Source organism: Galeopterus variegatus, unplaced genomic scaffold (assembly GCF_000696425.1).
Source record: "Galeopterus variegatus unplaced genomic scaffold, G_variegatus-3.0.2 Scaffold2342, whole genome shotgun sequence".
NCBI classification, from domain to species: domain Eukaryota; kingdom Metazoa; phylum Chordata; class Mammalia; order Dermoptera; family Cynocephalidae; genus Galeopterus; species Galeopterus variegatus.
Window position 1 is genome coordinate 284280 of NW_007728453.1, and position 12538 is coordinate 296817.

General features: G+C 38.6%; 1 protein-coding gene across 1 annotated transcript in view; it reads right to left on the bottom strand.

Annotated features, from left to right (window-relative positions):
- The window catches only part of UTRN (utrophin), a 288470-nt gene extending 277047 nt beyond the window's left edge, over positions 1-11423 (bottom strand). The window contains exon 1 of the mRNA XM_008581386.1: positions 11248-11423. Coding sequence (XP_008579608.1) covers positions 11248-11341 — 94 coding nt within the window. The 5' untranslated portion in view covers positions 11342-11423. The remainder of the gene's footprint in view (positions 1-11247) is intronic.
- Positions 11424-12538: the final 1115 nt, after the last annotated feature.

A 12538-nucleotide genomic window follows, 5' to 3' on the forward strand; every position in this document is an offset into this window, starting at 1 on the left:
AAGAGAATGCGAGGCTCCTACCCCTCTTCTCTCCCTACAGCAAAGAACTGATCACATCTACTTTATGGGATGTAAAACCGGGCTTTTGAAGTAAGTTTACTCATTCATCTTAGTAGACTTAATGATTTAACCAGCAGGATCTCATTTTAAATAATCACTTAAATAATTTTATAACCAGCCAATATTGGCAAATAAATGTTTGCCAAAACAGCTAAATTCAAAGGAGAAAAAAATAAGACTGTTGGAGTTTCCACAGTAAGTCGTAAAATCAATGATTCTACCATGGGGGACTGTGTTCTGATCCTCATATCCCATTGACAATTCTGTTCTCATGGATTTGGGGATTTAAAAAAAAAAAACTTTCACCCTGTTAATAGGAAAATGGATACCTTAGAATCAGTAAGAGAAGGACTGTTTAAACAATTTAAGCATCTGTTTCCAGAATGTTAAAGAGGAATGGATAAAAAGGCTAAATATAAAACACTGTTTGTAGATATTAAATTGTTGGCCTTCAATGTCTCTGGTCTAGTTTCACCTATCCAGAGCATATATTACAAAATGAAGTCACTGAAAACAAAATGCTGTGATCTTCTGAGATGCCTGAAGCGCAGATTAACTTAACAAATAACAGGGATCATACTACTAATAACATATCATCGTGGGGAAATGAAGGGAATTTGGCATGAGCCAAAGAACAGGCTCCTACCCTCGCTGAGCAGTTATCAAAGTGAAGCAGGATACAGGTGGGTGGGAGGGAATCAGGAAGAACAACCAGTCTCCAAATTCCACACCTACGTGCTCTACAAGAAAGTCTGCTCTTTCAAGAGGCTGCAGTGTCAGAAAGGAAGATGGCAAGTGATGGAAAGTGAAGAGCACCGAATACCTCCTTTATGAATAAAACTTACATTTCTTCCTATGCGATGGTATGTGTCTCTGACAAATTGGGAGTAAATTTTATCATCAGAAATGCACCCTTATTTTTAATACATGCAGTGACTTAACTATGTAAAGAAATCCTGACATGTCTCGTATGTTTTTAAACTTACCAGAAATAAATAACTAAATGAAAAAAGTTTGTATAGCACTTACTAGAATAGTGACAGGCTGCTCTAACTGCTTTATGTCAGAGGTTCTCAATCGGGAGTGTTTTAGCCCCCTGGGAAAGAGTTTGCAATGTCTAGAGACATTTTTAGGGCATTTTAGACATTAATAGGATGGACACATTTACCTGCCGGCATCCCTTCTGATTATTTGAATTTCAATCTGACTGGTTGGGGCCTATTAAATATTTTGAATAGTATCTCTACCTGAATATACCAAAAATAACTGAAATAAATATTACGTCTATGAAAACCTGAGATGTCAATAAGTAATTACTTCCATTAATATGGAAATACTTCAGATATATTAACCAAATATTAGCCTTCAAAAATAAATGCACTTTTCCAAGTACCAGAAGGTCGACAACACCTGAAAAATCTTTTTCATAACCTAATGATCACAAGAATTGGCCTATTTGTTCTGTGGATATACTTGGAACTATAACTGCGTATAAGAATTCAAAAGTTTTGAGTTTGTATTCAAAAAAGAATTCAACATGAAAAAATGTTCAACATCACTAATCATCAGGGAAATGAAAATGAAAACCAGAATGAGATACCACCTTGTTCTAGTTAGAGTGGCTATTATCAAAAACAAACAAAGGAAACAAGTGTTGGCGAGGGTGTGGAGAAAAGGGAACACTTGCACACTATCAGTGGGATTGTAAATTAGTACAGCCATTGTGGAAAACAGCAGGAAAGTTCCTCGAAAAAATTGAAAATAGAACTACCATATGATCCAGCAACCCCACTACTGGGTCTATATCCAAGGAAACTGAAATCAGTACGTGGAAGAGATATCTGCACTCTCGTGTTTTTTGTAGCACTATTTACAATAGCCAAGATATGGAATCAACCCAAGTGCCCAACATCGGATGAATGAATAAAGAAAATATGGTGTATATACCAAAGGGAATACTATTAAGCCATAAAAAAGAATGAAAACCTGTCATTTGCAACAACATGGATGGACCTAGAAGAGGCATCTTGTTGAATTAAATAAGTCAGATACAAAGACAAATACTGCATGATCTTAGCTCATATATGAAACTAAAAAAAAAAGGGGGGAGTTAATATCATAGAAGCAGAGTGAGTAGAACATTGCTTACCAGAGACTGCAGAGGAGAGGGGTAAGTGAGGAGAGGTAGGTCAGCGGGTGTAAAGTTACAATTCTATTGCACAGTAAGGTGACAATGGTTAAAAGGAAGGTATTGCACATTACAAAATAGCTAGAATAGAGGTTTTTGAATGTTCTCACCATAAAAAAGTACGTGAGATGATGAATACACTAAATACCCTGATTTAATCATTATACAACCTATATATGTATTTAAACATCAAATCGTAGCTCATAAATAAGTACAATTATAATATGTCAACTAAAAAAATACATTTACAGGGTTCAGATCCCTGTACAAGCCAGCAAACAAAAAAAAAGTAAAATATAAATACATTTTTAAAATTAAAAAATTAAATAAATAAACAATATTTTAAAAATAATTCAAACTCAAAGATTCAAATTCAAAAAGAATTTAAACTCAAAATTTGGTATATGTTATATTTTGTCTATAAATCTACAAACTTTCAACAGTAACTCTTAAGGAGGCCTTTGATTAATAGTATTAATAATAACTTAATGAATAATAATATATCAATGTGATTCATTAATTGTGACAAATGTAACATGGTAATGTAAAATGTTAACAAGAGGGACACTGGGTACGGGGTATACAACAGTAACTCTTAAGGAGGCCTTTGATTAATAGTATTAATAATAACTTAATGAATAATAATGTATCAATGTGATTCATTAATTGTGACAAATGTAACATGGTAATGTAAAATGTTAACAAGAGGGACACTGGGTACGGGGTATACGGGAACTCTGTGTACTATCTGCAACTTTACTGTAAATACAAAACTATTCTAAATAAAAGTTTAAAAGAAGGTAAATATACAAATACTAAAGTTACAGTATTTGGGGAGGGCAAGAAAGTAAGAAAAGGTAATTCTGGTATTTCCACATTAAATTTTCAGTTTTGCATCCTGTTGATTTATAGAGCAATAAAGAAAAATGGTCAGGAATCGTTCAGGAGGCTTTCGACCACGCTGCTGGCATCCACAGGCACACGAGCTTTCCACACATTTCTGACCGGAATTCTACCTCATTCACTGAACAAAAAAAAATTTGAGCAACTAAAATGTGCCAGGAACAGGGGTAGACCTGAGGATTCAAAGACAAGTACGAACAGACCCTTTCTTCAAGTTCATGGCCTAACACAGAGGTTCACAAACATGCACAATGACTACCTGGAGAGATTATTAAAATATAGGTTTCCAGGCCACACCTTCGGGGATAGGCCACACTTGCAAAAACACTGGTTGATGACATCTGTCATAAATGCTGTGAATACATTTAGGAATCTTTGTTTTTGTTTTTGGTGGCTGGCCAGTCCGTAGTCTCCTAAGTATGGCTAGCCCCAATTTTTTTAATTTTTTTTTTCTTTTGCAGCCAGCTGGTATGAGGATCCTAACCCTTGACCTTGGTGTTATAACATCGCGCTCTAACCAACTGAGCTAACCGCCAGCCCCTAAAGGTCTTTGACTTTGATCCTGGCATGGAAGCTGTGACAGCAGAGAAGCAGGGCTCCCAACCCACACTTGGAGGTCAGGAAAGAATTCCTGGAAAAGCTGTACTTGACCGGCCATAGGAGTGACTTACTGATGATGTCACAGCAGAATGAACCATGGGGACACACCCTGTTTCCAGCAGAGAACTGCTCAGTACCAAGAACATTTACAGTGCTTCTGAAAGTCACTGAACACTGGCTCCAAAGTACCCACCCGAGCAGCGGGAAACCGGCAGCACAGATGAACCTAATTCAGGCCACCCCAGGGCCTGAGAAAGGTGCTTTGTTTTAATCCAGTTGGGTCTGCCAAAATACGCAAACAAGATTCCAGAGACTGATTGGATGCTGATGCCCAGAAAACCAAACTGCCTCCCTTAACTTGCATAGTCATTTCAGTGGAGAGTTTACCACCTGCTAATGGTTTTCCCAATTTTAACCTACTTGAGTAGCAAAATATAGTGCCCTATTGACCCAGGTTGCTTGGCTTTGAGATCTTTTTGTGCTGCTTTTTATTTTTTCATCTCCTCTACAATCAGCCTGTCGATAGTCATATCTCACCACGGTCAAGGTGTCAGTTTTCAGCAGCACTCACACCCACATCCTTTCTAATTTGCTGCTCAAGATCTAGAAATTGATATGCAAATGTGAAATAAGAAAAGAGATACAAAATGAGGACCTAACATGCTCCACTGACCTTCCTGCCTTGCACACTGCAGGGGTCATATTATAACCTCTGGACACAGTCTGTCAGGCATTCACAGTGCTCCTGGGCTGTCGGTGGGTAGAATTATTAAGTTTAAAACAGGATTTAAAACATCCCAGCACTTCCATAAATCTACTGCAGGACCCAGGAAACAGCAGGTGCTCAATAAATGTTCACTGAGTCATTTATTTGGGGCTCCCTTCTCTTTTCTTTCCCTCCTAATTCTTACCCACATGTTGTGTAGTTGAGGTTGTATGTTGCTTAAGAAACATAAATACATGAAAAAATTTAGAAAATTACAGATAAATAAATGTTTATGTTTTTCCTAATACAAACCCAATATGGTAAGAATTATCACCATGAAACACAAGGCAAATATTATTTACTAAATGATTTCCAAATTATGGGAAGTAAACGTCAATTCTTTATTTCAGTAATCAAGACGTAGATTTATCTTCAACACATTTTCTTTTTATTCAGATTTTATTACTCGAAGAAATTTTGCAGCACAAGCCTTCGCAACAAATTTGGTAAATACACAGAATGCAATCTCAAGGACTTTTTACAATAGTGTACATTTCATTAAGCCACAGAATAAATTCTCATCATAAAACATAAGATTCTCCTTGCAACAGCAGGAGAAATAGACAGGCAGGAGACAGATAAATAAGAAGCATCCAATGAGACATCAATCAAAGTGTAGATCAGAATATTTCCTCAACCAACCTGCAAAATATCCACAACCTCCCAGTTTAAAACTCATCACTATGAAATACACCATGATTATCAGAGACTAGGTAAGGGGGAGGGAAGGGAAAATAGGAAGAGGTTGGCCAATGTGAAATAGGAGGTGTTCAGTTTCCCTGGGCTCAAGTTTCAGGACACACCTTTGGGTTTCAAGCCCCTCCCTGAGGTCTCAGGCCCCTCCCCTAGAGGTAAGCTACTGTTGCCAATTAGACCTATTTTCAGCACTAACATGTGAAAATGAGACCACAAGGTGCTGGCCGTATGCAAATCCAGTGACTGGGCATGCTCGGTAGAGAAGCGTTACATAACCCTAGTAGCTGGGCATGCTCAGTAAGGTGGAGTTTACCCTCTGAATAACCTTCCACTGCAGCTACTAAAGAGCACAGAGTGTACTTGAATATGCCTGGTGCATACAACAGGATTTGACCAATGAACATGCTCCAAGAAAAGACCACCTGAGCATATGCAAGATGGTGTTACATAACTGGGAACCACCCCTTTAATTGAATATTCATCAGATGGTGAAACTATAAAAGCTGAATCCCAGCAGAAGCCAGGGCTGCTGCTCACTCTCCAGTAGCCAGCCCACGCTCTGCCTGTGGAACGTGTATTCCTTTTTGTATCAAATTTACTTTCAGCAAGCAGCTGCTAATTCTCTTGAGCTAGCCTGCATTCTGTACTGAACTTTAAGTATGCATTTCTTGCTTTTGTGTTACATTTGGTGTGGTCCCTGCTCAGCCTCTGGAGTTAGGCCACACTCTCTGTAAAATCTGTCTCTCTTATTCATTATATTAAACCTGTTCTCATTTTCTACCATGACTCTGCTCTTGTATGCTTTCCTGGTAAGGACAGGGTGGGATGAGGCCAACGATCCTACCTCTGACATCAAGTGAGTACAGAATTACAGCTAGATAGGAGGAATAAGTGCTGGTGTTCTATTGTATGGTAGGGTGACTATGGTTAACAGTTAAGTTTCTCATGTTACATAACAGCTAGAGGCGATTTGCCACAAAGAAATGATAAGTGTATGAGGTGAGGCCGAGCCCATGGCGCACTTGGGAGAGTATGGCGCTGTAGCGCAGCGGCGCTCCCGCCGCAGGTTCGGATCCTATATAGGGATGACCGGTGCGCTCACTGGCTGAGCGCAGTGCGGCCGGTCTCAAAAGGACAAAAAAATAAAAATTAAAAAAAAATAAGTGTATGAGGTGACTGATACATTAACTACCCTAACCGATTATTATACAACATACATATGAATCAAACCATCAGATTGTACCCTGTAAGTATGTATAACTGCAATGTGTCAAATAAAATCGTAAAAATAAAATTTTAAAAAAGAAATAAGCTATGATTTTTTAATGCATGTAAGCAAAGACAGATGTAATAATTATTTTAAGGAATTCACATAGGCAGAGATAAAATATAATAATTCTTTTCATTTCAAGATGTTTTTTCCTCTTCTATTCCCAAATGTCCCTTAAACCAACTTATACACAATAAAAAGAACCATGCTTTTCCTGCTGGAACACTCATTACTCAGAGTTATATAATAAGTATTCGTTAACAACTAACTAAACAGTACTCAGAATATTGGCAGATGTCAGATTGCATGGGTGGGTTGGAGTTACCACAGGAGAAAGTGCATCTGCTAGGGGAATAAATGTCTTCCACCAAGCACAATCCAGGAGCTACTAACACAAGAAAGGGGGTTATTGCCAAGGAATCCAAACAGAAGCTAAAGGCACAGAATCCAGGAGTCAAGAAGAAAATAGGCCAGGTCAAAAGCCAGGAGACTAACTCCGGCAGCAGGTTCCCAGCAAGGGACTGGCTGGGCCAGGAGAAAAGGGTCAGTGTTGGTGTGATAGGAGGAACTGTTTCTCAGAGGGCCAAGCGGATCACCATCTGATCAGGTATTTCCTCTGACAATATGCAAGTGACCTGGAAGAATCTGTGTGAGGTGCCTATCTTACTGTGCTGCGTAACTGCCCAGCCTCTCAAAGTATCTGGATCAGCAGCACTCAACTGAAATCTATCATGTTTCCAGACAACTATGACAGTTCTCCTCTATTTGGAGCAATAATCCTCTCTTCAGACTAAATAAAGCTTTTTATATAAGGCACCAAAAGGCAAATAGGTCGTTCAGCACAGAATCATAAGGGAGGCTATGTGCCCTTTCCTTTTGCTTGCCTTGCTTGCTTGCAAACAATAAAAACCTTTCTGAGCAAATGAAAGTGAACTTTGAAACTACCAAAACATTTCAGGCACACTGCCACAAAGATATCCTCCAAGCAACTGCAGGCCATTCGCTGTCCTATACAGCTCTGTATCTCCTGCAATGTACTGGATCTGTGGTTAAATGAGCCCAGCACAGAATTACAGCCTCAATGCTTTGATGTGAAAAATCACTAACAGATCTAGATCGAAGGATGAAAACAAACTGGTAAACTTTCAATATGATGGTGCATATGGGGCCTCCTTTAAGCTGTCTTATCTTCATTTAGCATCTAAATGTACGGTTTTTTCTGTATCAACTTGAAAGGGTCTACTAACACAAACAGCCACCACTTATTATAATCCTTCCCACAATTTCCCAAGTTATGTGCAAGGAATCTTACATACATACACCTTTGAAGATTTACAACAGCCCCATTATCTCCATCTTGCAAGTGGGGAAACTGAGGCTCAGGATGCAGCACAACTGGGATTTAATTTTAAGCTTGACTCCACAGCCTCTTTCTGCTAACTCTAATCTGTCCCATAAGATATATGAAAAGTGGGTTTTTCTGTAAATAAATCTGGGATTTACCATCCATATGAAAATAATTTATCAGTATACGAAAAATGTAATAAAATAGTGAGGGACCTCAATAATTACTAGTCTCAGCACAGTTTGGGATAATGATAGGTTCCACACTAGCCGAAAATGAAAGAGAAAATATAAAATCGAAGTCCAAAGACTCAAACCTCTGTCCCAGAAATCTGGAAATAATGTCTATTTTTGAAGGTAGAAGTTAGCCATTTTAAAACAATAAAAAAAAATACAAATAAGCCATTCAAAATCTGCCATTTTGTAGGAATCTCCTTTGTAATCATTAATTTAAAAGTCAGATCCAAACAACAGAAGAACATGGGAATGTATGAAAAGGTGATTCGCTGAAGAATTTATCCAAAGAGCCAATCAACCAATGCAGAGACGTTCAATTCCACACAAAAAGAAGTGCAAGTTCAAACCATATATACTACTTTCCATCTCTCTACCTTTTGTGGATGGCCGATTAACAGCAGACACATATTTGCCCCAGCAATTACCCAAGTGCACTAAGATGTATGTACACAGGTAGTAATTCTTAATTTTTTTAATGGGATCCACTAATACAGGATAGTCTCAGTTCTGGCTCAAAAAAAAAGTGTTTGTGGGAACTTACACATAAAGCTGTACATTCGTGTATTCACAGAAAAAAATGTGATAGGACAAACAAAACTATTAACAATGGCTATCGGGGCAGGAGGAAGAAGAGGAATGACAACTTTTGACTTTGTATAATTTTCATTTTGCATTGATTTTTTCAAGAAGGAGTCCAATTAAATACGTTACTAAAAGTTAGATTTGGAGTCAAAAATTTATTGTAATAAAATGCTCCTTTAACTTGACAGCAACTCCACACACCAGGCCACACTAATTCCTGCCCAGCTCACAGTCCAAGTTTCCATACTCTGTGGTTTAGACAGAAAGCTTGGCCTGTGTTCCTTTAGTCCTAGACTAAAATTTCACTTCAGCACCATGGTAGAACTGGGCTGTGACTCACCTTCCTCTGCAAAACAATGAAAGTTCTAGTTCAGTGGGAAAAAACTACTTGAGTTGCCAGTTCACTGAACTGTTCAAATTAAGGTCAAAATATTGGGGCAGGAGACTGTGCCCAGATCCTATCTAATTCCCACACCAGCCCCTTCAATGGCCCTCCAACCAAATCCTGAATTTATGAATGGTTTGAGTAGGAAGCACCTGGTGCCCTCTAAGTAGGGGTCAGAGAACCTAAGTGAAAACATGCAACAGATCCAGGGCCAGTTTCATGAGCATGCCTTTCAAGTGCCCCTTGGTGGTCCTGTTAAGGAGTCAGGGTTGTGCATTTTTTTTTTTTTTTTTTTTTTTTTTCAGTGTTGTGCATCTTTTAACCCCTCCGCCTAAAAAGGAAGTGGCTGACATCGAGTCCTGTCAGCCGATGAGAAGGCAGGAAGGATGGCAAGATAAGCACGGCCTCCCAGAAGTGGTTTCCTGAGCAGTGCAATTTCCAGACATAAATCATCCGGGTATTCATAGATGCCTAAATGCCGTCATTCCTCCAAATAATTTTTTACTTCACGTTTTTCAAGCCTTTTTATTTTTTTAGCTCTGATCTCCCCCAGTTAGATTATTGTTACTATTCAGTGAAAATGTTATTTTTAACATTAATTTAACATTTTTACTTCTGATAAGATCACTAAAAAGTCTATGTGACACACAAGAAAATATCCAGTTTCAATAACAACCAATGCGAAGAAAATCTAGGTTCTTGAGGAATTTGAAATCACGTATACATTGGTTTTCTATTTTTTATTAAAGCAACATGCCTTGCAATACTTAAAAAAAAAAATGCTATAAAAAAATGCTTTCAATTTTCCTAAAGTCTTCTGACTGGTCAGAGGGCAGGGAAGAATGGACCAGAACTCAACCCACACAGCATTTAAACGTATTTTAAAGCCCTTTTCCACCCATTTGAAAGTTTGCATACTATTTAAAAGATTGTATTTTTCTTCCACTTGTCTTCTGACTTCAACCACTATAGTTACCCCAGGCCCTTTGCAACAAGACAGCAGGAGGAAGACTAGCGGACTACAGAGACGATCAGGAAAAGAAAGGACTAGGGGAGAGTCTAAAGAAACCTTTGAAAGGCCACAATGCTACAACTGCTGCTCCTCCACATGGGGTTCTAATTCAGCTCCCTGAAAGGTATTCTGATTTTGTGTTGGGACCACATGGTTATTTAAGAAAAGTAATAGCCCGTGAAGAGAACTGGTCACCTATCATGCTTGGCCAAGAAACCGAATTTACTAAGAAAATATAGGCTACTCCAATCATTTTAGTTTAAATTTGCTCTATAGAGACGATGCTTAAAAGCATTCACCACCTCATTCATCTGGAGCTTCAAAGGAAAACACTAAGAGAGAAAGAATCAGTACAAAGAAAAGAAAAACATTTCCTAAAACTCTAACCAGCCTAAAAGTTTTTCCATAGTGAGAATATTCATGCATAATTTGTATGGTCAAACAAAACACATCACTTGGGATTTTTTTCTCAGAAAGCTCATACGACCGGTACACACAGATATATATTAAACAAGATATGGACATCTGAACTGATCAGAAAAACTAAGTCCCCCTGGACATGAACTCCAGTGAGAGAAAAGCTCCCGATGACATCCCTACGTGAGGTTCTGCATCGACATTTCTTCTGGACAAGCCTGAGTTAAAACAAAAACCCTTCATTTCTATTGCCCCTAAAATACAAATGTCCAATTCTCTCCTTTCTCAGCTCCTCATTATATATTTTAAAATGCCTTTTTAGCCACTTATTTCAGCCAGAGTAAATCAAAGACAGTATGGGATGAGCTCTATTACTGTTCAACACCACAGACGAGACTCTTCTGTGTATGACAATGAACAGTCAACACAGCGTAAGCTACTCTGAAAATAGCGAAAGGTAAAGGGAAGCACGTTTGTCACAATTTAAGGTTGTGATAAGGTTTGTCATAATTTAAGTGTGCTTTTTCCAAGGAAGCCAATAACTCGGGCAAAGTGTCACCTTCTGAAGAGAATCATAAGCTGGTTGGTCTCCACCATTCAGAGTCCACGACAGACGTGGCATCAGGAAGAATGGGCCATCTGCTCCTGTCACCAGCCGGGCCCTGCCTTTAGCAGCTTTGTTACTTAACAAATTAGGCTCGGTGAGTGCGTGAGAAAGCTCTGTCTTTGTTGGTGTCCTCTTGCCAAAACCTCCCTGGCTGGGAGTCACACAAGTTGACAGCCTTACCTGGAAATCGCCTGCAAGCCTGGAGATCTACTTGCCCTGGAAAATCAAATCTGCACTTTTTCCAACGAAATGTGGTGGCTGCCGGGCGGCTCATCACCTACATTTGCTTAGATGCCGAAGAAAAAGATACAGAGGAAGCAGGCAACAAAAGCAGCCTGCGAACTGCACACTGGGATGTCCTGTTTTTTTTGGTAGCTTTTATTTTTCCCACGAGAGGATCTGACTAACCCTAACCCAACCTCCTCTGAATACCAGACAGGAAGTTACACTTTGTAGTCAGTGAAAACTCCTTAGGTACTTTCTTTGTTGATTTTTTTTTTTTAAATAGTCACAATTAAAGGCCTTTGAATGTTCCTGATCTACTACAGAGAGATTATAATGTTGCTTCCTGTTTTGACAGCGTCAGCTGATAAGGGGCCCTCCACCCACCCTCCTACCCACCATGTATATAAATAAAGGTGCTTGCCCTGGGTATGCAACTGGCTGAAGAGCTTGGTTACATATTAACTGTACTTCAAAGAATAAACTGGACTGATTATTTCACTTTAGTATCTATGTATACCTCAGGGAAATAAAACTCAAAAGTATTTCTTCTTAATCCCTTAGAAATTGCTATTATGGAAAAAATAAACTTAACCACACAGAATTATAAGAGGTAACCATTTTGACTCATATTTTCCAGCCTATTCTATTTGGGGTATTTGCCTTGCTCTCTTGCTGTGACTTATGCACATGTTATACACACACACACACACACACACACACAAGAAGGAAAATCATTATTCGTGTTATCTCACCTACTTTTAGTCCTTATCTAATTCTTCACACACACACACACACACAAGAAGGAAAATCATTATTCGTGTTATCTCACCTACTTTTAGTTCTTATCTAATTCTTTTTCATCTAATTCTTTTTTTTGCTTTGAAATAGAAACTTTCTATTTATTAGCAGAGATTTTCATAGAATATGTATCCTTGTCAGGATACACGCGGTTTGAATTAAAAGGCATCTTTCTTCTTACTACTATCTGAGCTATAGAATAGAGAAGTACTCTGTACTTGCCCCTCTCTCCTCCTCCACATCGCAGTATTCTTCCTAGACGAGAAGCTGTAAGACTCTAGAAAAATATGTCCTCTAAGCCTCACTCTCCAAATCTGTAAAATGGGAGTAGTTACCTCACCCGTCTCTTGGGTTTGTTCTGAGAAGAGACAGTGAATAGCATAATAATACAGATTCTGTCACACTGTCAAAGCCCAATTTTTTTGGTTAACAATTTTATTGATACATA